General features: G+C 42.8%; 2 protein-coding genes across 3 annotated transcripts in view; both read left to right on the forward strand.

Annotated features, from left to right (window-relative positions):
• The first annotated feature begins 189 nt into the window (after positions 1 to 189).
• Positions 190 to 24,558, forward strand: LOC144599779 (uncharacterized). Its single transcript, XM_078411016.1, has 6 exons — positions 190 to 227; positions 3,117 to 3,275; positions 4,038 to 4,187; positions 6,045 to 6,162; positions 8,194 to 8,276; positions 24,330 to 24,558. Exons 1-6 carry the CDS (start codon positions 190 to 192, stop codon positions 24,556 to 24,558), a joined length of 777 nt encoding a protein of 258 aa, XP_078267142.1.
• LOC144599938 (protein FAM53A-like) overlaps positions 24,488 to 26,028 on the forward strand; it is a 101,745-nt gene continuing 100,204 nt past the window's right edge. For both annotated transcript variants that reach the window (XM_078411206.1, XM_078411209.1), the window contains exon 1: positions 24,488 to 24,570. The gene's annotated coding sequence lies outside the window, so the exon portion shown is untranslated. The remainder of the gene's footprint in view (positions 24,571 to 26,028) is intronic.

The following is a 26,028-nucleotide window of genomic DNA, read 5'->3' on the forward strand; positions in this document are numbered from 1 at the left end:
AATCTTCAGTGATTGACTGATATGCAGCTACTTCACTTCTGATCCCTTAACATTTAAATTTATACCCATTTTTAAAAATTATATATCACCCAAGAAACGAATGTACAAATGGTGTTGTATTTTTGCAGCCTCCCTATTAGAAATGCCCACATTCCATGGCTGGACTTTGGAAGCATTGGTGCAGTAGCAATGCCAGAAGTTAACCCTGCCAAGTGGGCCGTGAAAAGGTATTGAAAGGATGTATTAAACAGGAATGTTTCAGTGTGCTTTTGCATTACCAGTATGTAACTAATTCTGAACATACCAGTAAAATCCATGGATGTTTTTTGCTTGGAAACTAACCAGATCTTCACGATAAGCTCTTTATTTCACCTGTGTTCAATATCACATTTATCGTTGTGCTTGTAACTCGGAGCGCAGCAGTGACATAAGCCCGCAGCCAAGTAGAATTCTAGGCAAAACACGAAGTGCTGGAGGAACATGCTGGGTCAGGTAGCATCCATGAAGGGAATGGACAGGTTATGTTTTGGGTTGGGGCCCCCTTCTTCAGACTGAAATTCTATGTTTTGTAAAGGGCAAATGCCTTTCATTTCCCCAATGTTTTTATAACTGCAGTACTTTCTGTCTCTTAAGAGTTTGTCCCTCCCCCACCCCAGTTGTCCTGCTAGTTTCACTGTTCGGATTCCTTTGTTATCACCTCCTCCACAGCCAACAAAGGACCATTGTGGGCTCCTTGGCCATCTGTGCCAGTTCTGATTTGTTCTTGTTCATGCCTCTAGTTTCCCTCTCCCTTGACTTCAGTCTGAAGGGTCTCAACCTAAAACATCACCCTTTTCTCCAAAGATGCTGCCTGACCCACTGAGTTACTCCAGCATTTTGTGTCTATTTTACTAGTTTTGTAAACACTGGTCATGGTGCCATTTTGGTTTGTGCACCCCATTGATGGTAGACAGTCTATCTGGAGAATGACAGTGTCATCTTGGCTTTTATTTGGCTGGTGCTCGTACAGGCAATAACTTTAGTGTATTTCCTCCTTAATCCAAAGATCATTTGGTCAATGGATGTAATGACTACTTAAGACTGATAAAATAATTATAAACAGAAGAGTTAAGATTCAGACTGTTTTTAACTACGGGTGTTGTCTGTGCGGAATTTGTGCGTTCCCCTGCGTGGGTTTTCTCCGAGATCTTCGGTTTCCTCCCACACTCCAAAGACGTACAGGTATGTAGGTTAATTGGCTTGGTGTATGTGTAAAATTGTCCCTAGTGTGTGTAGGATAGTGTTAATGTGCGGGGATCGCTGGTCGATGCGGACTTGGTGGGCCGAAGGGCCTGTTTCCACGCTGTGTCTTGCAACTAAGCTGGTGACTTTCTCCCCTACTTTCCCCCAAAAGAAGCAGGAAATCTGCAGTGGTGTGGTCTTTGTAGATCTGATTTATTCTTGGCGAACCTAATAGGTGAATGTTCACTTTATGAATGTGACCTTTAGTGTTGTCAACATAGTGCATTTTCTAAGCAGTAACTCTAACTGTTTGATTAAAATCCCTTTCTGATCAAACGGGGCAGGATTTATTTATTTTTTCTGGACAGTGAAAGTGTAGTTTGACATATTACTTGTTTTACCACAGGGCTCCGTTTCAACCTAAAATAAGGTGAAAGCAAATCAAATGTATCGTAACTTTTGAGTATCGATGAGGAAATTCCTTCTCGTTTGGTGTATCCCATGAATAGGATTTATTTTTGAGCTTGTTTGCTGTTTGTTTTTCAAAAACTACATGTATCCTAATCTTCTTGCAAAAGATAATTTGGGTGGGGGTAGAAACTGTGGCTGAATAGATAATTCCAGTAGCTTAGAGCAATTCAGAACTTGTTCTATTCATTTGCCCTGTATATAATACTGCAAAGGTTATTGATATTTTCATTATACCTGGGTATCAAGCCCTACATATTGGGGAAACTTTGCCCTAAAAGAAAATTATAATCTGAAACTTTTTCCTGAAATGCTCCATGATATAAATGTTGAGTTATTCTAGGCAGAATTTGAGCTGCTGTTGTCTCCTCGGATATTAACCTGTAAATGTTGTTCATTAGGCCAAGTGTTTATACCCCACGAACAGCCAGCATTGGAGTAGGTACAGAAACTGAACCCGACCAAGGATGGAGCTGGGAGAAAAAGTTAGTATTTCTCAAATGCTTGCTGTATTTAATCACCATCGGTGATGCCCACAGAGTAAGGGTAACATTTGGAGAACACTTTGCTGCCATTGACAGGGTTGAAATCGGGAATATTGCACTTCTCATTTAGCAATTAAATTTGGTTGGAGTCCAAGCTCGTGTTTTAGTTTTTGCATAGCTTTTGATGTCGGGTGCTTTCCCATAATATGACATCGTTCTGTCAAAATCACAATGTTCTTGCACCTAAGCCAAAATCTAATCCTGGTCGCAGGTACAAAATGCTAGAGTTACTCTGTCCTGCTGAGTTACTCGAGCATTTTTTGTCTATCTTCAGTGTAAACCAGCATCTGCAGTTCCTTCCTGCACAACTAATCCTGCGTTAAACCTTCTCTGGTTATTTTTGTGGCAAATACCTTTCCTAATGTATTGAGATTGATTACCCAACTGAGAATGATTTGACTGTGTTCTCTCCAGAATGAAGTGTGAGGCTTCCAATCGTCAGGTCCTCATGCTAGCATAGCTGACACACGACTTCAAATGTTCACATCATTTTGAGATGCTCATTCTTTAAAAATCATTCATTGTATCCTAGCAAACTTGATGTGATTTAAGCTGTAAATACACTTCATTTTAACATTGACTCTGGATAAGATCAACGCTGGGGCTTCATATTGATGGAGACCAGTGGCCAAGGACAGTATCTTCACAGTTGCTTGAAATCGGTTGGCACAGAATACTTCAGGCACAGTAACAATGGCATGACTTGTATCTATTGCGTGATACCATCACTTGAGGGGAAAAAAATAAGAACATGCATTTGGTTCCCACGCCAAAGCTGTTTCTACTCGTGACGACTAATGAGATGGCATCAGGCTGCTCAAATCTGCCATGTGTTGCTTGCAATTGAGGCCTATTTGAACTAGTTTCTCCCTGCATTTACAGGTGCTGGAGTTTGCCATCACAGGCTTGTGACTCTGCAGCTGGAGGCTGTGAGCCAACAGATGTTGAAACCGATGAAACTGTGCTGAAGAGACGACAGAAGCAGATTGATTACGGGAAGAACACGCCTGCCTATCCAAGATATCAGCAAGAAGTTCAGAAGCAAGTATTTGTTAAAACCTTTTGGTCAGGGAAATTCCGTTGCATGACAGAATTGTTACTGTGTTGTACTTCTGGGGAATTCTGGTTACTGGGGCTGACATGGAAAGACGTGATTGGGATGATCTTGCAGCCGTTGATGCAATCAGTAGCAATTCAAGTCTCTTGGAAAAAAATTGTGGTCATTGATTACATGGCTTGTTTATCAACAGATGCGAGAAGCTTGTTTTGTCCTTTTAATATCAACTTTTCCCTTGATCGATATGGGTTAACTTTGTGTTGTAAGATTTCAAAATTGGGTGGGGAAATAAAAATCACTAAATCCGTCAGCGGCTGAACAGGACAACCTCTCACATTCCTGAGGATTCAATATTTTTATTTAATTTTTAATAAATAAGGAAAATTGAATAATGAGCACCTAAACTAGCATACTAATGTTGATATCTTCCCTCTCCCACAAGCTCGATTCCTTATCTAGTCTGTAATGTGGCATCTGGCATGTTGTCAGAGTTATTTATTCACAAAATGCTGGAGTAACTCAGCAGGTCAGGCAGCATCTCAGGAGAGAAGGAACGGGCAACGTTTCGGGTCGAGAGTTGCTCATGAAGATTGAATAGCAAGTTGTGTACGAGTACCATTTGATCTTTTCGGTTACAAGTTGCGATCTTCAGTTGTGATAAAGATGAGATAATCAATTGTCGTAAGTGCTGGCTTTAACTTTATAACAACATGGAGTTGAAAATATTTTTCCTTTACTTTTGACAGGAGACTCAGAGTGCCAGGAATACACCCACAGACTCCAAATAAATACAAGAAGTACAGTCGTCGCTCCTGGGATAAGCAGATCAGACTATGGAGGAAGGCACTTCATGCTTGGGACCCACCATTTGAGCAAGAGGACAGCCTGAAATTAGTGTATGTAAAATATTGTTTGGAGATGACTGTTAATCTGCAGAGGCAATTGGAAAGGAGTGAGCAACTTGGAATGCTAGTCTTGGATAATTGATGGTTATCTTAACCCCATTTAACTGGTTTCATTCCATAATCATCTGTTATTGGCAAACCTTTTGAAAGCAGGTTTGAGGTTGAGTAAGACCTAATTTTCCACCATCCTTTACATTACGTGCCTCCTCAACACTTTGCCCTTGAATGCTTTGATCTAGTTTTAAGGTTGGTTTTCTTGTTCTGCGCCCCCTCTATTCCAAACCATTTTCTCTGCATGCTATTCTAAAGGGATGGCTAACTCCTCCCATTGCATTGTAATGCCTTCAGGCAGGTGGTAACTGGAGATGTGCCAAAACTAACAACCCTGGGAATGTAATCAGAAAATTCCTCTGAAGTGTACCTTTTTTTTGTCTGTGCTGCCTGGATTTCTATGACCTTTGTTCCTTGCCACTAAGTAATGGTGTTTTTGATTTTACTGTGATTGGGCGTTGCTGGAAATGCTAGCATTTGTTGCCTGTTAATCAGTGTCCTTGAATGGTGTTGAGATGAATTCTTAACCAGCTGCAGTCATTCTGGTGAAGGCATTTCCACTGGGGGCATGAGTTTCAGGATTTTGGATCCAATACTGTTGAACAGCTTTAGATGCATTTTCAAGTCCGAATGGTGCATGACGTGGTGGACAACCTGCAAGTGTTTGTTTCTTCTTCTTCCTTCCCCCCATTCACCTGCTCTTGCCCTCGGTGGTACGGGTCATGGGCTTGGAATACATGTTCAGCTGATCCTATGCAAGTAACACTTGGCAGGTGGTGCTTGCTGTAGGCACTGAGGCGGTGGTACAAGTAATTTTGGGTTGTGGATGGGATACCGATCAAGTAATCTATGTCCCAGGTGTGGCGAGTTTCACTCATTCAGCCAAGTGGAAATGTTGAATGATCCTGATTTGTTTAGTAGATGGAATGATTTGATTTTTTTCATTTGGACATTTGAATGTGAGTCACTTGGCACATATTGCCCAGTATCCAACCTACTCTTATAGCCACAGTATTTGGTAGTTGGTCCATGTGAATTTCTAGTTGCGGGACAATCCTGGATGCTAATGGTGGAGGACTCTGTAACGGTGATTCTATTGAACATCAAAGGTGGGTGATGGGACTTCCTCTGGTTGGAGATGATCATCGTCCCACACTTCAGCGGCATAGATATTGCCTTCCATTTGCAGCCCATTCTGAATGCTGTCTGGAGCTTGCTGCCTGCATGTATGGGCAAGCTTGCCTGTTAAGAGTCACGAAGGGAATTGAGCATTGTGCAAACATCATTCACCTCTTGCCTTGTGATGAAGGAATGTCACTGAAGCCAATAAAATCTCCCAAATATTGACCTGAGGCATTAGTGCAGTGTTGGGGGGGGAATGGATGACTTTTTTAAAAAAAGTTACTTGGCAGCATCTCTGGAGAATGTGGATAGGTGACATTTTGGGTTGGGACCTTTCATCAGACTGGTTTGTGTGACTTCTTGGGAACAGGACATCACACTGGATAGATGCCATTACTGTAATTGTTCTGCAGCAGGTTGGCTGGAGATGCAGCAAATTCAGGAGGTTGGTTTTCTAATTACCACATTAGCACATTTAGTCTTGCCTTACCAGATATTTTTGTTCTTTATATATCCCTCCAACTTTCTGAAAACAGACTTGTTTTTCTTTCCCTGTTCTAAAGGATCTCATAACTGAAACATCAACTGAGCTTGTAATTTGATTTCTTGCATTCTTTGTGTGTGTTCGTGTAATTAACCAAGTAGATTAAGCTCTCTGCCACAATTCAATTTCAGACCTGGCACGGGTATATGGACTCCCCTTCATGGCATGAACGTGACCAAGAGACCATTTGAACAATGGTTTGGTCCCCTGGGCTATGCAAGCCTAACTGCAAGGCATACTTTGCCATCGGTAAGCTGGTGTTCTGATCTCCTGCAAAGATTGGATCCAAGTTCTTGTGTGTCTAACACAATAATCCCAAAAAGATGCTGAGCGAGAGGCGGGAATATTAGGATGATTAGTTGCTAGTTTTATGAAGGGCATTGAAGGGGAACCAGAGAAACGGTTGCAAAATACAGTCCTGGTAGAACTCGATGGGTCAGACTACATCTGGGGAAGGAAAGAACAGTTGATGTTCTGGGTTGGGACCCTTACCCAGACTGATTGGAGTGGGTGGGGAAAACTGGCAAAGAGGTGTGGGTGGGGACAAAGTGGCAAGTGATGGGTGGATGTTGGTGAGGTGGTGTTTGATTAGGAGATGGGTGGAGTAAGTGACGGGCTGGAGGTGACAAGGATACTAAAGAGTGTCAGCTAAAGAAAGGAGTGACATGTAAAGCCAAAGAGTAGTATATGTGTGTAAGGGGATGGGAATGGGTTTGGGGAGGGGTGTAATTTGCGGCATGTCTCAACATAACATCTCAATAGTGCATCAAAGTAGAGGGGTATACACAAATCCAAATATCATCGGATGATAAAACATTATCGTGGTTTGCGTCTTCCTTATATTTAATTTTGGTTTCCATTTTTATTAGTGGTTTAGACTTTGTGTCAAGGAAAACCTATTGGTTTCCTACTTCTGCCAACATTTTCTCAAGTAATCTCTTCTAGAAAAGATGAGTAGGGTGAGTGAAGGCTGGCAGCTGAATAATGGAAATCCTTAGGGTTAAGGAATAGGGGGGCAGTCCTGTTCTGTCAACTCGGAATGACTGGAGGTCGTGTATAAAGTAACTACAATCTCTGAAGACGTGTAGAGAACCCAAACATGTACTGTAAGAAATATTCAAAGTGCTGGAGTGACTCAGTGGGTTGGACAGCATCTCTGGAGAACCTGGACATGTGACGTTTCAGGTCGGTACACTTTCTCAGACTGGTTGTACCGGAGGGGAAAAGAAAGCTGAAGGAGGGTCGGGGAAGGACAAATCCTGGCAGGGTACAGGTGAGGGAGGACTTTTCATCCATAAATGGTTGGTCAACGGCCAATCAACCCACCCACCCCTCGCCTGTTACTTGCCTGGCCTTGTCCTGCCCCTCTCTTCCAGCTTCCTTTCTCTTTCTCCCTTCCTTCTTTCCCTCTCCACTCCACTATCGGTTTGAAGAAGGCTCCTGACCCAAACCATCACCACCGATGTTTTCTGAAGATGCTGCCTGAGTCATTGAGTTACTCCAGCACCTTTTTGGGACCCAGCATCTGCATTTCCTATAGGGAGAGATATTGTTAAATTGGATGTGTGCTGAGATGCCTCTGCTCCTCTTGACTTGTAAACACTGGTTGGTATGCCCAACACTCGGTTACAATCATGCAGCATAGAAATGGGACTTTTGCCTAACTCATCCATGCTGACCAAGATGCTCCATCAAAGCTAGTCTAATTTGCCTGCCCTTGTCCCTCTAAAACTTTCTTATCTATATATTTGTCTGTGTCTTAAACACTGTTACAGGAGCTGCCTCAACTACCACCTCTAGCAGCTCATTCCACAAACTCACTACTGTGTGTGTGGGGTGGAAAAGTTGTTTCTCTGGTTCCTATTAAATCTTACCTGTCTTGTCTTAAACCTAGGTCCTCTGGTTTTCGATTCCCTTACTCTGGGTAATAGACTGCATTCGCCCTATCCTATTCCTCCTCGTGATTTTATAATGCCCAGGATCACACCTCAACCTCCCGCACTCCAAGGAATAAAGTTCTAGCCTGCCCAGCCTCTCCCAATAGCTCAGCCCCTCCTGGCAACATCCTCGTAAATCTTCTCTACTCTTTCCATCTCAATGACATCCTTCCTATCGCAGTACCATTACCATAATGGCTAATTATTTTTGTTAATTGTTCATTTAAAGAATTCAAGATATCTGTTGCATACAAAGCCAAATGATCAACTTTGTAGTTGACAATATTGTATTCGGAAGCTCCAAATGGCTGCTTTACCATTGAAGGTGTGTTGCATTTTACAGGTGCCAGATGACCATGATTCCTACCAATCGGGCCCATTTGGCTCATCCCAAAATGGAGACGAGGATCCTTTTGAACTGCTCAGGTATTTGAGGGGAGGCCATGGTAAACACTGGACACCATGATAAAGTACATCCAAGACTTTCCTGACAGAACGGACTTCAGTCCGGAACATAGAGGAAGGGTTTGCTTTATGCAAAGTAAAAGGATGAGATATGATTTTGGTTTGTGAATTTTGTATCTGGTTACACTCGTGAATTTTTTCTAAAAAGTTCAGCAGTTTCTCTTGGCTGTTGAGATCTGCAGCTTAGATAATGTGGTGGGGCAAAATGGAGAGGGAATAACCTCTCCATTGTACACAGCATTGTACAGGGGAATGCCCAAGTGGTTGTTACACCTTTGCAACTGGATCCAGCTGAAATGCCTCCCCAGTCCTGCCCAACAACATCCATGGGTAGTAATCTCTTGGTTATGAGTTTAGCTGAGACCGTTTTCAATAAGGTTTTTAATCTGAAATTGCTGAATTTTTTCTATTTACCAGGAGGCAGAATTCATTTTTTCCAGATATCATTGTGATATCAAAGCTTGATATCTCTGATCCTTGTGCACACTAGATATTAAACACACACCGTGAAGTTCACTTTTTGCTGAAAGTGAAGTAACGGTGGCCAAGACCACACTACTGGCTATCTGTGTATATTGCTGAAAATTAGTCATGGCATGGTGTGTGGAAGAGAAACTGCTCCATAACAGTTAATGTATATCACTTTCCACTTGTGCTCTTAACAGTTAATGTATATCACTTTCCACTTGTGCTCTTCATGAATGGAAAAATATTAACAGAACAGGAGGCTTGATTCCCCCCTGAACCCGTCCACTGACCCTGCCCTCCCTGCCCTCCCTTCCTCTCCATTTACTTGAATTTCAGACCTAACCATACCACCTTGTGCCTCTTATCAGACTGTGTACATGTGAAGTACTCCAATTTAGTGAGGATCAAATCAACTTGGAAAATTTGGGACTGAGTTGCCCCTGTGGGAACATTGCATTGATTTCACTTTGTTAACAAAACTCCAACCCCCTTCTAGATACTGAAATTTCTCAAACATGTTTAAATCTGTATCTTCTGTAACTAATTGGATGTGGTAATATTCTGGAATTTAACCTCCAGTCACATTGGACTTGTTGGCCAGTATTTTCTCCTTGTAGCAATCATCACATGTATGATCACCATGTCTGTATATTTTTATTCACTTGTATTGAGTTTAACTAAGCATTAACACAATATCTCACACACTTGTAGAAATATTTGTTCTTTTTTTAACCCCCTCAAATAACTTGCTTTTCTTTAATGTGGCAATGCCTTCACAATCAACCAATTCCTGTAGGACACCCCTTTCTCCCCAACACTTACTACTTTTTCTACATTGAAATGGTGTTTCTCACCTGCCACTTGATTTTTTTGATGATCGTCACTGATCAAAATGATCATATCCCACATTCAGCCATAGAGTTGAACTCTGGTGAACAAAATAAAATGCTACTGAAACTGTGCCAATAAGTGTGGATGTGAAATGAGTTTTTTATCGTATGTATTGCCTCTTGATTCCTCGCATTTGCTGACATGAAATGGTGTATGAAGCGTACATTGTGTCCTGTGGTCCTCGTCTACCTGGGATCGGGATCAGCGTGTCACTTCTGATGTCTGTGTAAATGTTCTGTTTTAAATGATGTTTGACTCTTTGCTGTAAGGGCAAGTTTGATAAACAGTTTGATAAACAGTAAAAATGATCAGAAGGTTTTGTGTCCTTGGATCTGCTTTTTTTCAAGAACGGTTCTCATGCAAGTACATAATGAGAAGTTGAGAGACATCAGAATTGATGTGGGTTGAGAATTCTCACTGAAGTGGATTTGATTCTTTCCCAAGTTCCATATCCACAGTATCTTGTGCACCAACATCTAAAGCATCCTCCAGTTGAATATTGCCAACATTTTACCAGGAAAATGCCCATGAGGTGCTCCCAGGGAGTGCCCTCATCGACTGAGATAATGGGGCAAATTTGGGTTATGTTTAAAACCATTGGGAAGAAGGATTTCAGAATTTGGAACTTTGGCAGGAGGAAATTATCTTTGAGTTGTATTGATATACATGGTCCAAGTTGGAGAAATGTGAGGGTGTTGGGAAGAAACCTTGTCTTCAGTGCAATAATTCCATATCCCTTGATTATCTTAATATCCAAAAAATTGTGAACTTGCAAGTTCAAGTGACCCTTCTACCTTCTTGAGTGAAGAATAAAAATGTGTGTTTTCCACTCCATCCCCACCGCCATCTTCATCAACATGAGAAATGTATTTTCACTCTGCTGCACTTTTATCCTTCCTTGGGCTGGGAGACCAGTCCAATGTGACTGGAGGTTAAATTTCATGTGTAGTCTTGCTAACGTTCTTGTCTAAGAAAGACTACTCTTGTGCTGTGGATCACTGGGTGTTTAATGAATAAATGAGCATGCCAAGAAACAGAATTTTGAATGAATCCACTTTGTGAAAACTAGAGTGAGACTGGCCATGAATGTCTAGACCAGATGTAACAATAGCATGGATAAGGATTGTGAAGTAGGATGTAGTTGGACATTGTTACAAATGTGGTGCCTGGTGAAGTTGCTATGGTTATTAATTGATAGTACTAGACTGGTGGTGAGAACAAATGTCTTTTCAGTTGGTTGAACTGTCATTGAAGCCATAGTGCTGAAGTAACTTGTCGGGTCGAGCAACATCTCTGGACAATATGGATACATGACGTTTCTTGAGTCTAAAATAGGGTTCATGAAACATTGCGATCCATGACTTAAAGATGCTGTCTAACCTATTAAGTTACTCCAGCACTTTTGTGTACGCCAGTTCTGCGATTCCTTGCCTGAATTACAATAAATGTTTGTATGAAAAGCTTAAGGTACAGGTTTTAATGAATGTTGTAGAGGGCAATAAGTTCAAACCCAGGGAACTAGAAGAGACTTGCAAATAAAAACTTGCTTATCAGGACCTCAGCAGTATTTGATATCTGTTTTCCTGCACGTAATTATAAGGAAATGTGGCAGCCAAGTTTATCGTGTAACTGCATACACCAGTCATTGGTGGGTGACGTTAGCTGAAGCTGTACAAAAATTTAATGTAACTGATATTTGCATCAGTCCAGAAATTAACTTGGATAACAGGGGACCTAAGCAAATTATTGGGACATGATAATTCTTTAAGCTAAAAACTAGATGTAGCTAACAGCTAGAGCTTCGTGCAGTTAAATTGCCAGAACAAAAAGCAGCCGGCCTGGATACTGAGGACAGTTTAGAATTCGGTAAAGGGGAAACAAAGATTTGGGAGTGGGAAGATGGAGTGAGAGAAAGCTGTAGAGGGCAACATGGTGTGAAAGCTTCTGCAAATGCAAAGATCAAAAGGTGAGTGAAGGCAAAAGTAGATCTTGTGCACTCATAAATGGAAGAAATGGCAGAAAGATATTAAACACGCTCTTAAAGAGAATGCACAAAACCTCCTAGAAATGGGAGGGAATCAACAAGTTACAATTAGTTAATCGAAGGTAATTGGTATTTTTAAAATTAAAGTGGTAGGGATGTGGAACTGACCACTAATGAATCTCCAGGATCTGATGAATGACATCCTAAGGAACTGAAGTATTTAGGCCTAGAAATGGTAGAAACTATGGTTTTCTTCTCAACCTTTTTGACTCTGGAGCAGTGTTGAATCAAATTCTGGTTAATTTGTCTTCTACTGAAGGGTGCAATGAAATCTGAGTTAATGGTATACACACACAACGACGATGAGTGGAAAATATCGGGATAGTGCAAAACTGCGCTGCAATCTGAACTGGTGCAGTAACAAAATAACTGAGTTAAGAGTACGTGGCACCATCTCTGGGAAGGAGGTGGGTAATTAACGGGGTGAGACAGTGGTGCAGCTGGTAGAGCTGCTGCCTCACAGGGCCAAAAACCCAGGTTTGCTCCTGACCTCTGCTGCTGACTATAGAGTTTGGACGTTCTACCTGCGAGTGCAGGGCTTCCTCCAGGTTTCTCCCACACTCGAGGTGTGCAGGGTGGGAGGCTATTTGGCCTTTGCAAATTGCACCTAGTATGTGGGGAGTGGGCAGGTGGGATGACATGGAACGAATGTGGCTGGGTGATGGTCAATGTGGACTTGGTGGACCGGATGCTTGTTTCTATGCTCTATCTCTAAACTAAATTCTGTTACACATCCTACAGGTGTGGCCTGATCTGCATATTGCTGACATTTTCTTTTTAGATTTCCAGCATTTGCAGTTTTGATTATCAGGAACAAACAAGCCTTTCTCCAGGTTGAGTATTTCAGCACATGAGTCAACAGTACTTGTGGATTAGGAGCTGATTTCTGAACTGCACACCCTTTTCTTGAAGGTCTGGTTAACATAAAACAATTCTGTGTTAAAATTGTATTTGAAGGTTATAGCGATAAGGCAGAAGAAACTTTGCATCACCTCTCATGTGAAATAAATGATCTCTGCTGTGTTTTGAAGATAAATTGTAAATGCACTAGTGCCACTGGCACCAATGAGAAGATCCTGGATTTGACTCCTACTGTAGATTCACCTGGATTATCAGAGGCTGTATTCATCTCTGGATTATCCAGTTGATACATTGAGCCTGAACCCAAATCAAACCTGTTAGCTGTTAAAACACCAGCTGTATCCTATTATCCTGACAATCTCTGGATTTGCATTGTGCCTTAAATCTGTCAACTGCTTCATGTTGAAGCCTGGAAAATGGCTCTCCACTTTGATTCTCCCAGTTCCAGGTGACATTTTGGGTTGAGATTCTTCTTCAGACTGGTCTATTATTAAGTAAATATAAGTAAATATATGTAAATTATTAGGTAATTGACTTGCTAGATTATTTCCTACCTTTAACAGGTAAGGACTTCAATCAGAATTGCATGTAAAGGAGTCGTGTCTTTTTTTTCTCCCATTTGAAGGTTTCCTGTGCAAGTAAATGGCCTCGAGGTTAAAGTCAGCCTTCTATCACGGTGGATTAGAGTTCCCACCAGGTTGATGATTGCATTTCCAAATGCAGGGGCTGATTCATCATGTCTGCAGAGGAGACTGGATTGTTTCACTTACTGTTCATGAGGCATCAGATCCTGAACGTGGTTGAAGTGTTGAATATAATGTGAAGCTGTGTTGGTGTGCCAAGGGAAATTGCCCAAGCTAACTTGCATTTCTGAAAGTGGAGCAAGTGCCTAAAAGTATTGCTCATGGTGTTCCTGCAATTAGATGTAGTGGTGTTTCTGGAAGCAGTTACAGATAACACTAAGGCGCAGCTAGATTTGTAAATGCCGACTTTAACATGAAACTGCACTGGGGTGAACTGCTCTGTATCCAGTTGGGTTTGAGTTACTGTTTTTATTAGTGTTAATTAATGCCTTGATCAATGTCATAAGTAATTCTATAACATAAGCATTGATTGAAGCTTCCTGCAGAGAAGCTTGCCTGTAAATGCACACATTTGTTATATTTAACTTTCATCTTGCAAAACCCTTCATCCCTCTCCACTGAAGGAAATGACTCATTGCCTTCTGATTTGAACTATACACCAAAGTAACTCTTCATTCCAGAGTCTTGTTATTAGGCATAACTGGTAATGATGAAGGTTTGTGATTATTTGGGAGGGAGGCATCAGCACAATCAATATTATTGACCTGCAGTTTTCTAGAAATGGAAAGGAAAATTGATGGTATTTCACTATTTAAATTGTGTTACAGACCCATTTCTTTCCAGCCCATTTAGGTTTTTATTTAAGGCTAATTGGGAGTTTTCCTGACACTTGAGCTTGGATTTACTGCCACTGAAGAAGCGCCTATTAAAACCTGGAACCCTTCCACCACAAAACACCATGGGGTGCATTCACCTGCTCGGCCTGGACAACCATGTATTGTAGGTATACAATTGTTAGGCTATAAAATAAACCTACTTGTCATGATATGCTGGATTTTAATAACAGTGAGACAGCGTTCAATAATAATTTTTTCCCTCATTGTGTAGTTGCACCTTCATTAATTTTGCAAATTACCATTTATAGTTTAAATTTTACTCTCCCTGATAAAATATGGTAGGGAATAGAATAATTATCATTCACAGGTGCTTCGTGATCCTTGTACAGTGAGCCAAGAATATGTGTCGCACACATTGCAGAGTAAACTGAGCTATCCCTCTATGACTTGTTAAATAAGCCTGATTTTTATAAATATTAAATATTGGTGCGTCTCTCTGCTGTGGTTGACTTTTTACACATGTTGGTAAACCAAGGTAGACTTGGCCCCAGCTATCAAAAGAATATTCTGCAGGATGCTTCCAACAGGTACCTCTGCTTCATTCTATCAATTTCTGGTATTTGTACAGTCACTTTTGGCTAAAGGTTTTAATATGTAAGGGGAAAATATTCAATTATCGGCATGTCTCTCAACAGAATTGGTGTACAGAGGGATCTTGGGGTCTAAGTACATAGTTCCCTGAATGTGGCATCACAAGCAGATAGTGGTAAAGAAGGCATATGGCATAGTTGCCTTCATAGATCAACATATTGAGTACAAGAGTCAAGATGTCATGATGCAGCTTTTATAGAAATTTGATTAGGTCACATTTGGAATATTGCATGTAGTCCCAGTCACTACATTTGCAGATAGGATGAGGAGGCTTTGGAAAGGGTCCAGAAGAAGTTTATCAGAATATTGTCTGGATTGAGAGTATTGGCTACCGGGAGAAGTTGGATAGACTTGGATTGTTTTCTCTGGTACACTGGATTCTGTAGGGAGACCTGATAAAAGTATGTGAAATTATGAGAGGCATAGATGGAGTAAACTGTCAGAACCCTTTTTCCCAGATGGAAAAAATAAAATACTGCAGGGTATAGCTTTACTGTGTAAGTGGCAAAGTTTAAAGGAGATGTGTGGAGCATGTTTTGTTTTACAGAGGGTGGCAAGTGCCTGGAATGCACTTCCAGGGTTGGTGGTTAAGGCAGATCCAATACTGGCATTTAAGAGGTTTTTGGATAGGTAAATAGATATGCAGGGACTAGCGGGATATGTATTATGTGCAGGTAGATAAGAGATGGTCTTGGCATCATTTTTGGTACAGACATTGTGGGCTGAAGGGCCTGTTCTTGTGCTGGACTGCTCTGTGTTCTATGTATTAATACATTATGCATTTATGTGACTAAGTGCCTGGTCTTGCCACAGACAGCAGCTGGTATGTTGCTGTTCCACTTTTTTTGCCCCATTTGTACAAAAATGTTGAATACTTCCCGTTTGAAACAAGTTGATGTAAACTTGATTTAAATAGTTGATGTAAACTTTGATGTAAATAGTTGATGTAAACTTTATTTGGCAAGCCTTTATGTCAAAACTTTAAAGCCACGACCACATTTCAGCAACCCATTTGCATTTATCTTTGTTTGACATTAATAGAAACATTGTGCCAAAAGTAGCACCGACTTTCAATCTCGGTATTATTTTGCATGCAGAGGGCAACTGACAATAAACGTGTTCTACGTTGTGTTTATATGAAGTCAAAATCCCATTAACTAGTGATTTGGATTTTACTTTAGCCCATAAAAGCCCATTTGGGGCATTACATGTGCCTTGACATCTTGGATGGAGGAGAGGAAAATATTGAATAACTATCTCTTGATCCCAATTTGGAAATATTTCATAAACTGCTTGTAAAGCAGACTTTTTTTATTGTGCAGTTCCTTTTCATGTGAAAGAACAAACCATGGGCAGAGGAGATTCAGGCAGTTAAATCAGGGAAGGAAGTTTGGTTACACTGGATGCTCTAAGAAGAGCAAAGGAGAATAATTAGAAAGCTGGAGCAGGGTGGAGATTGAAGGTAGCAAGACCAGAGAAAGATCTGTACATAAGAGAATTTAACTGGGAGCGAAATGGATCAATGTGAGCTGATGGGTGAACAGGACAGAAGCAGCCTGACCAGATGGAGAGGATGATGAGATGGGGGGGGGGGGGGGGGGGAAGAGATATGAGTGAGTCCTGATATAATTACAACTTTTAAAAGACATTTGGGCAGGTGGGTAGATATGGAAGGCATAGAGAGATATGGACCTACTTCGGGCAAATGGTACCGGTGTAGATGGGGCATCACTGATGTCATGGAGGAGGTGAGCTGAGAGGACTTGTTTCTGTGCTGTCTGATTCTAAAGTGTTGGGCTCCAGGTTGGGAAGGTAGTTAAGGTATGACTGGAAAGGCTGTTTGAAAATTAGGGTGCAGGACACGGGGAATGAAATTAATTGAAGATAGAGTTTGGACATTTAGGTGGTCGAGTCAGAGGACTGAGGGGGAGATGTTGTAAAACAATGCCAACCAGTGCACTGTCAGGAGCAAGTCACTTCATGTAATGGAGCATTAGTCAGTCAGCCAAGAATAATTTAAATTGGTAAACCAGCACTTAATGGAGCCCTTTCATCAATAAATGAGCAAGAAGTTTGCTTTCTGGCAAGTGCATTTCTTCAAACAACTTCTTATCCTTTTTAAGCCTTGGTTTTATAATTGTATGGACATTTTTATCTTTCACTTCAATCCATGGGTTGCATGGGCTGTCAGATCTTTCAGGAGTTCCCTTTTCATTTCTTTCCTTCCCATATTTTATTCTGGGAACTCGGCATAGGACGGTGAAGCCAGTGAAGTAACCCCATTAATCCTCAGTGATCTGCGTTTTTATTCTCGCTGGTGCCTCAGCTGGTGAGTAAAGGACAATTAACACGTGATCCATTCCAGTCCTACAATCAGTCAGAAGAAGGGTCCCGACCCAAAATGTCACTTGTCCATTCCCTCCACGGGTGCTGCCTGACCTGCTGAGTTCCTCCAGCATTTTGTATTTTCCTCAAGATTGCAGCATCTGCAGTTCCTTGGCTGTCCAGCGCTTTGTCTGGTGCTACCAGTATATGGGTCCTGACCCCAGTTGGAGTCTGTCTCTAAAGGCAGGTTCACAGCTTCAAGAATCTACTCTTCACTTGAAAAAATCCACAAGTAATATGGAGACAGAGGCAGAAGGATCCTACAGTTCATTTTAAGCTGTAAAACGTCTGTAAATCGAACTCTTCACCAGTAATTTAATGTTGTTTCGTGGAAGGGGATTCCATTCATGCCTTAACATTATGCTTGTGTTGCATTTACCATCGCTTGTAATGTTCTTGTCATGTTGTAATTGTTCTTGGGGTTGTAATGTTCACCCCCACAGCCCATATCCATAATCTCGGTCCCAAATACAAGCACCAAGCCAATTCAGCAGGAGAAGCAGAGAAGCTATTTGCAAAGCAGAGGAGCACAGTGGTGCAGCTGGTAGAGCTGCCATCTCGGCACCAGAGACCTGGGTTTGATCCTAACCTCGGGTGCTGTCTATGTGGAGTTTGCACATTCCCGTATGACCTTGTAGATTTCCTCCGTGTTCCAGTTTCATCCCCCATCCTAATGATGTGTGGGTTTGTAGGTTAATTGGCCTCTGTAAATCGCCCACGAGTGTAAGGAGTGGATGGGAAAGTGGAATAATGTAGAACTACGTGTGAATGACGTGATCGATAGTCAACGAGGACTCAGTGGGCTGAAAATGGTTTGCTCCCATACAGTGTCTCCACAGACAGTATGAAATATAGTACAAGGAGCTGACTGGGATAAATAAGCAGCTTTGAAATAAACATCTGGAGATGAATAAAAGAATAATTTTGATGATGAATGGTTTGGACGGGTGATGTTGACATGATCACAAAGTGTAGCTTTGAATGAGTTGAACTGAGAGCTTCTGGGGCCTGAACATGATGAAAAACATTCATGTATTAGATGATCCAACCTGAGGCTAACCCAAGAACCTTTGAACAGAATAAAAGTGGGTTGGGTGTTAACACATTCAATTGCATAGTGTTCATGGGCAATAAGAATAATGGAAAGAATGGGGAAAGAAGTTTGGGCACATTGATTTATCTTTGGAACGATAGGCAAATGTGTGGTAAAATTTTGTCTATACTGGTGCTCGGTGCTACATTGTATTTATTTTTGTCAACTATGGGTCGCTTTAAACCCTTCCAATCTGGCGGCACAGCTGGTGGAGCTGCTGCCTCGGAGAGCCAGAGACCCAGGCTCAATCCTGGCATCTGGTGCTGTCTGTGTGGAGTTTGCATGGTCTCCCTGTGACTGTGGGTTTCCTCCCACATTACAAAAATGTGAAGGTTTGCAGATTAAGTGGCCTCTTTATATTTAAAAAAAAAAAAGTTGCCCCAATATTTAAGGAGTGAATAAGGAAGTGGAACAACAAGTGTGAATGGGTGATTGGTCAGCATGGACTTGGTGTGGGCCGAAGGGTGTGTTTCCATGTTCTAGCTCTTACAAAAAAAAACTCCTAACCTGTGCTCTAACATTGCAGACACGAGTCTGCCTCTAGTTACCCAAGAGCACCAATCGAGGTTGATTTGCCAGTGTGCGTTTTGTGATTGCCAGACTGATGGTGCCTCTGGGCAGCCCTGTCTTCCTTTCTCAGTCAGGAGCAAACAATCCCTTGGCACGTTTTGAGGAGATGTGAAATTTCTTCCAAGTGACCTGTCCAATGTTCTCTCCTGCCCCCACCCCACACTGCCTCCCAACTTTGCTCAATGAACAAATAATCTGATAAGCTTTTACTTTCAATTTCACTTGCAACATCTCAAATCTGTGTCTCCATGCAGCATTCGCAAGTCAATAACTGGGTAATGCTGAGTTAAATGATGTGAAAGGGTAGTTTCTTTGTGGATTTTCTTCCAAGCAACAGTGAATTCCAACAAAAGATTTTAATGATCTGCTGTATCTTTGATATACACTAACATTTGTCAACTGTGAATTTAAAGGCTGGTTAGAGGCTAGTTATCCAATGCATAACCATTTGAATTCCTAAAGAGCTTTCAACAAGACGCAAATCAGCACTGCAGTTGCATGCTCCTGGATGTGAGCTTGTCCAACAACACTTGTTGTTGATTAGCATCACTTTATGATGACACTTTATTGTCGCAATTTTAAAATCACCATTTTAAAATTGCACTCCTTTCAACAGAGGGGCACTGAGGCTGCCATGTCTATTCTCATTATTAGCCAAGCCAGCTTTGACAGCACTTGCTAATATTTGACCATTACCATCAAACAGGACAGGAGGAATGGGCCATCGCCTAGTAGCTCTTATTTTTAGGATTGGCGATGTGGGCCTTGCTGTGAGATCAATGTTTATTTCCCATTGTAAGAGCCATTTGTGCTTGTACTTGCTGCAGTTAGCATATTATATTATTTTGTCTAGATATATCTTGCTGTAATACTTTGGACACTTGGGGGCTGTCATAAGATGTATATATATATATATATGTATATATATATATAGGCATAACGGACTAGGAGGAGCCAGAACAACATATACATGGATACAGGGACTGGGAGGAGTTGGACACAGGGAGCCAGGAGAGTATACAGTTCCTACCAGACCTGCAACGAGAGCTGTGAGCAGACAGGGGGAACAGTGCAGCCAGCTACGACTTGTATGCGAAATAAGTACAGCCTGGTATGTTCATCTCCTTGTTTGTACAACTACTTCAATAAACAACTAATTAAACTGGAAAAAACGTCTTGAAGATCTATTTATTTGGGCTTGGGTTAGGATCACTCTGACTCCCAGTAAAGTCATGGCAATTACAAAAGTTTACTGGAAAAGACTGAAGTTGCCATTACACCCATCCCTAATTGCCCTTGAGGTGATAATGAGCTGCGTTTTGATTGAGTTATTCCTACATTATTGTTAGACATGGAAACCCAGGATTTGGTTCCAATGACAATGAAGGAATGATGATATATTTCCATTTCTGGTCTTTGTCAAACTTGGAAAATCTTCTCGTGCTTGAAGTCCTTGTCCTCCTGATGGTATAGGTCACAGCTTTGGGCAGAGCTTAGGCGAGTAACTTCAGTAAATTTAGTAGATGGTGCACATTATTCCTACAGGCCACCACCGATGAGGGAATAAACATTTATAGATAGGATGCCAATTAATTGGGCTGCTTTTCCTGGATGGGTTGGAGTTTGTAAGTTGTTGGATCTGCACGCATCCAGGCAAGTGAAGAATATCCCATCACATTTGTACTGTATGCCGTGTAATACAGGGCATTACAAGATAATGGAAAAGGTTTGAGGTGTTCTGAGGTGAGTCACTTTCTGCAGAATGCCCAGCCTTTCTTTGTGGCTCCACGTTTTAGTTTAGTTTATTGTCACGTCTACCGAGGTACAGTGAAAAGCTTTTGTTGCAAGCTATCCAGTCAGTAGAAAGATAATACTTGATTACAATCGAGCCATTACGGTGTATAGTGTAAGAAGGAACTGCAGATGCTGGTTTAAACCGAAGATAGACACAAAGCTGGAGTAACTCAGCGGGACAGGTAGCATCTCTGGAGAGAAGGAATGGGTGATGCTTCATTACAGTGTATAGATTCATGGTAAGGGAATAATGTTTAGTGCAAGGTAAGGTCAGCAAAGTCTGATCAAGGATAGTCTGAGGGTCACCAAAGAGGTGACATTTGAAGAGGATAGTTCAACGCAGTCTGAGGGGCAATTGGGGGATTTGTAATAAATCAAGGTCTTCCTGGGATGGCAGGACTTTCGTATGAAGAAAGACTGGATAGACTAGGCTTATACTCGCTGGAATTTAGAAGACTGAGGGGGGATCTTATTGAAACATATAAAATTCTTAAGGGGTTGGAGAGGCTAGATGCGGGAAGATTGTTCCCGATGTTGGGGAAGTCCAGAACCAGGGGTCACAGCTTAAGGATAAGGGGGAAGTCTTTTAGGACCGAGATGAGAAAACATTTCTTCACACAGAGTGGCGAGTCTGTGGAATTCTCTGCCACAGAAGGTAGTTGAGGCCAGTTCATTGGCTATATTTAAGAGGGAGTTAGATGTGGTCCTTATGGCTAAAGGGATCAGGGGGTATGGAGAGAAGGCAGGTACAGGTTACTGAGCTGGATGATCAGCCATGATCATATTGAATGGCGGTGCAGGCTCGAAGGGCCGAATGGCTTACTTCTGCACCTATTTTCTATGTTTCTATGTTTCCATAGATGCCAACATTCTAGAAATAGCAAAACCACCTATTTAGTTCAAATGTGGAAATGGTATACACAATGGCGAAATAAGGAAATGTAGATGCTGGTTTACAAAAAAAGACAGTGCTGCAGTAATTCAGCTGGTTAGACCGCATCCCTGGAGAACATGGATTAGATAGGTGATGATTTGTGTTGGGACCCTTTTTCAGACTGAAGAAAATAGTTGCTGTTTCTTCTTTAGGAGTACAATCTGGCATTACATTGGCAGTGTAGAACATTTTGGAACATGGTTAAAGGTTTGTGAACTATGCTATGCAAATGCATGTTTCCTGGTTCTGTGCACCGTAGGGATCCAGTGGGCTCTGGATTATCCTTAACTGCATCATTATGCATCATCTGCCTCGGGGTCTATGTTCAGCTGTAGAGAGTGATAATTTGTGTGAGATACAAGCTGGTTGGTGCATGAATACTTTCTGAACCATGGTTTAGTTTATTGTGGACCAAGGTAAAAGCTTTTTGTTGCATGCTATCCAGTTGGCAGAAAGACTGTACATGATTATAATCAAGCCATTTGCAGTGTACAGCGTAGAGGTTTAAGAGTGGAGCGATTGTAATGAGTGATTGCGGATCTGCTTCTGGGACCAGCAGTCGCCTGGCTTGGGCGCCATCTTTTGAAATTAGTACAAAGGTCATTAAGTTCTAAATCACTAATCTGATTTGCGCTCACTTTGTGCGAATCACATACCAACTGAAATATTAGCTGTCTAAAGAACTTGAAGTTTCTGTAAAAAAAAAAAATTTTAAACATTTGAATCCCTGATTAATCCTAGCGATAAATGCCATTATGGGTATTGTTCAGCCTTTGTGTACCTGAAAAGACTTGGAAGTGGCCATGAACAGAAATTTGTAAATGAGCTCCATCTTATCGGGCTATACAGGAAACTTTGTTCTATTAAGGATTTGCCATTATATTTATGAAAATGAACTTTAGATCTCAAAATTAAATCATTTAAAAAAAAAAAAAATCCATTTAGAACTTTAGGCTCAAATTCCCAGATCTTATTAAATGAGTATACAACACTTTTTTCAGTTTCTTTGTGCCTATTTTTGTAACTGGGTCATTGTATTTACATTATGAAACTGATGACAATGTGTGTGAGGACGAGCAAATTGTCATTTACCCGCTGACCTTTGCTGGTGATTGAGAGGGTGCCTAACAATTAAACAGTTAATGGACAGACAAAAAATAGCAGCAGTATGAACTGTTGACAGCAAATATAAAAACTTCCTGAGTGGAATGACTTCTTTCAAGAAATTTGAGAATTTATCATTGTCTGTGGATAGTGTTATGAATTTAAAATAAATTTATACCAGAATCCAGTGACCTTTAGTAAAGCAGGAGCTGCACTCTGGAGCTCTGCATTGCTACTTCCCTTTCTTCTAGTTCCCTCCCCCACCCTGTCTTAAAACCAAGTGCTGAGAAATGCCATCTCACATTGCTCATGTTATTAAAACTGAGTTTTGTTTTTTCAAGCGAAGCAACCTTACTCTGCCTGACATGTGGGCAGACACATTGTGATCCCAACATTAATCAATTATCCAAATTCCTGTGAAGTTTCCTTTGTTGAAACTGAACAGTGGGAAATGCATTTTTATTTCAATTTGAGCCAATATGGAACAATGGTACTGGATGTTTAAAATGGCAATGGGTTCATACCATGTGACCAACCAGCTGTTTTGATCTGTGATTTAAACGCCTTTTGTGCCAAGGAAGATAAACTAGGATATTTATTTTTAAGAAAACACTGCATTAAGTTGTTTTCTTATTCTTTCAAAGACTTTCTGTTAACTTATTCTGAAAGGGAACAAAAGAATCTCGTGCTGCATCATATATTCTGTTCGATCAAAGAAAATAAAGTGAAAATGACCTCAAGGAACACTGTGTGATGATTAATTCTCAAATTGGAAGAATCCAGCCTTCTATAAGCTTGCTTTATGATCCAGCTGCAAATTAAATTACAAACATTAGGAAGGTCATTGAGAGACTGGGTTGTTTCATTTCCAGTGCACAGTACATTTGTGCACGTCTACGAATTGTGCATTGTATACAAGGGGGTTCACATGAAATTAATGTTCAACTCGAGAAAACATGGTCAAAGTTTAAATAAAACTTCCAGATGCTGTTCAGTGGAAGTCTGCAATTAAGAAAACGCATTGAAGTAGCCCCCCACCGAAAGCGACTCGTAGGCCATGAAACTAGGTGATAAAACCAGAGCGCAATTGAGTGGGTGCAATAAAGGGGAATGGGGTTGCGCTGCCGGGGGGCGGAAGTGGCAGCGTGGGAGCGCGGTGTAGGACTACAATTCCCTGCACACCCCGCGCCGGTCCTCTCCACGGGCAACCAGCTAGGGGTGCACTATTTGCCCCTCTTTCACTTTCCGCCGCTGAACCCTTTCGCATAGTACTTTGTAGACATTACCCCATGTAGTTTATTTAAACTGTACAGAAGCATGCACTGCATCCGGGTATAATGTAGTTTATCGTGCTTCTCAATATATTTATTTATTGTCCTACCCCTCGGATTTGCGCTGCAATGGCTCGATCCTCGAGGCTCTCCACCCTCCCGCACGGACTCGACCATTGACATAATTAGGGATATTCTAACTCGGTGCAATGACCAAATTTCACACCGATCTCATTTACTTCATTTAGGTGAAGCTATAGACCGAGTTACACTAATTTAACATATTTCTCTTTGAAGTCTATTTTCCAACAGTGAATAAGAACGATGCTGATTTTCTCGGTTGGGGTTGACTCCCCCTCTGTTCCTATGACGCCTTTCCCACGCCTGTTTTCCAAGCGCGCTGCCGGTCGGGGCTCTGAAACCTGCAGCTCAGGGAGGGGAGTGTTGATATCTCGCACATTTACAGAAGATAAAATAATTCTCTTAGTTCCCATTTACTTTCTAAAACTGTTTGAATTTTCTCTGTAGTGTGCAGAGGGAGGAGAGAGTGCGAGGTTGGAGGGAGGGAGGTGGGTGTGTAATGGGTGGCGGAGAGGCGGCCACCCCCGCGGGCAGGCGGCGGGTGGCGGCGGCCGGTGGTTATATAAGGGGCCGAGTGGGCCCTGGCGCTCAGTTGCGTGGAGCTCGTTGCCAGGGCGACGGCGGCAGCAGCGGTGGTGACAGCGACGGCGACAGGAGGAGGAGGCGAGGACACTGATGGTGGCTGGTGGTGGGTGTATCCGCTTCTCAGCTTGGTCGTTTAGTTTAGAGATCCAGCGCGGAAACAGGCCGTTCGGCCCACCGAGTCCGCGCTGACCAGCGGTGCCCGCACCCTAACACCATCCATCCTTCACACACACACACACACACACACTGGGGACAATTTACACCGAGCCAATTAACCTGCACGTCTGTGGAGTGCGGGAGGAAACTGGAGATCTCCCGCACACACAGCACAGAGTCAGGGGGAGAAGGTACAAACTCCGCCCGTGGTCGGGATGGACCCCGGCTCTGTGGCGCTGTGGCCTGTGTGAGGCAGCGACTCTACCGCTGCGCCACCGTGCAGCTGGCGGGGAGCCCCTGATCAACCGCGGCTGTCCCCTCCCGGGGGCCGGGGCTACTGCTGCTGGGGGTGGTGGTGGTGGGAGGGGACGGAGAGGCTTTACACGCGTGTTCGGGTGTGAGCAGCGGGGTTGGAGCTGAGCGGGGGACCTGTCTCCACAGTCCCTCTCTCCCCAATTGTCTCTTGAATCACTCCCCTAATTCCTCAGCCCCAATCCACCCCCTCTCCCCAATTCCCCCTCACACTCGCCAATCTTTCCCTAATTTCTCCCTGCTTAATTTATGTTATCCCCCCGTCTCCCCCAACCCCACCTCCCCAATCCTTCCCCCACTGTCCCATCCCCACTCCTCCCCAACCCCCCTCCTTCCCAACCCCCCTCCTTCCTCTCCAACCCCCCTCCCTCCTCTCCAAGCCCCCTCCCCTTCAATCCTTCCCCCACTGTCCCCTCAACCCCCTCCTCCCCAACCCCCCCTCCTCCCCAACCCCCCTCCTACCCCAATCCCCCCTCCTACCCCAATCCCCCCTCCTCCCCCAATCCCCCCTCCTCCCCCATCCCCAGGCCCGCTGTAGTAGCGGAGGCGAGCGGGTGTCCGGAGGGCACTTGTTGCCAACTATTATCCCCCAATGCCGGGCTGTCCGGACCATTGATCGCCCGCACTGTCCGATGACCCCGCCAGCCACCCCGACCAGCGGCAGTCCGGGGTGGAGTTGGGGAGGGAGTGGGTAGGAGGATACACTCACTCCCTCATCTCCACCCTCTCTCTACTCCGGTTTGAAATTGCCCGCTGTTGATCTGTAGTTTGTGCTGCATGCACAGATATTGGATTGGATTTTGCCACAGAATTGCAAAGGAAGGGAGGAGCGAAGATGCCCTTTTAATTCACACGCATATATAAAGATGGAGCAGGCCTCTGCCAATTCTCCCCGTCAAAAGCCACCAGGAGGTGCACAAGATGTCCCTTTCATTCATTCGCAAGCCTCGCTCCTACTCACTTTACCACAGTATCAGAGTTGTTGCCATCCTCCCTGTTTGCCCCGCCCTCAACCTTGCCCCCACCTCCCTCACTCCTTCTTGCCCCCCTCACCTCTCTTCCTCTCTGCTGAACTCCGCCCCCCCTCTCCTCG

The sequence above is a fragment of the Rhinoraja longicauda genome, chromosome 14 (assembly GCF_053455715.1).
Source record: "Rhinoraja longicauda isolate Sanriku21f chromosome 14, sRhiLon1.1, whole genome shotgun sequence".
Classification (NCBI taxonomy): domain Eukaryota; kingdom Metazoa; phylum Chordata; class Chondrichthyes; order Rajiformes; family Arhynchobatidae; genus Rhinoraja; species Rhinoraja longicauda.

Excerpts from the sequence above, each read along its gene's own strand:
- LOC144599779 (XM_078411016.1), top strand. The coding sequence starts at position 190 with ATGCCAGAAGTTAACCCTGCCAAGTGGGCCGTGAAAAG. Across the intron at positions 228-3,116 it reads GCCAAGTGGGCCGTGAAAAG|GTGCTGGAGTTTGCCATCAC; the intron begins GTATTGAAAGGA and ends CTGCATTTACAG. Across the intron at positions 4,188-6,044 it reads GAGGACAGCCTGAAATTAGT|ACCTGGCACGGGTATATGGA; the intron begins GTATGTAAAATA and ends ATTCAATTTCAG.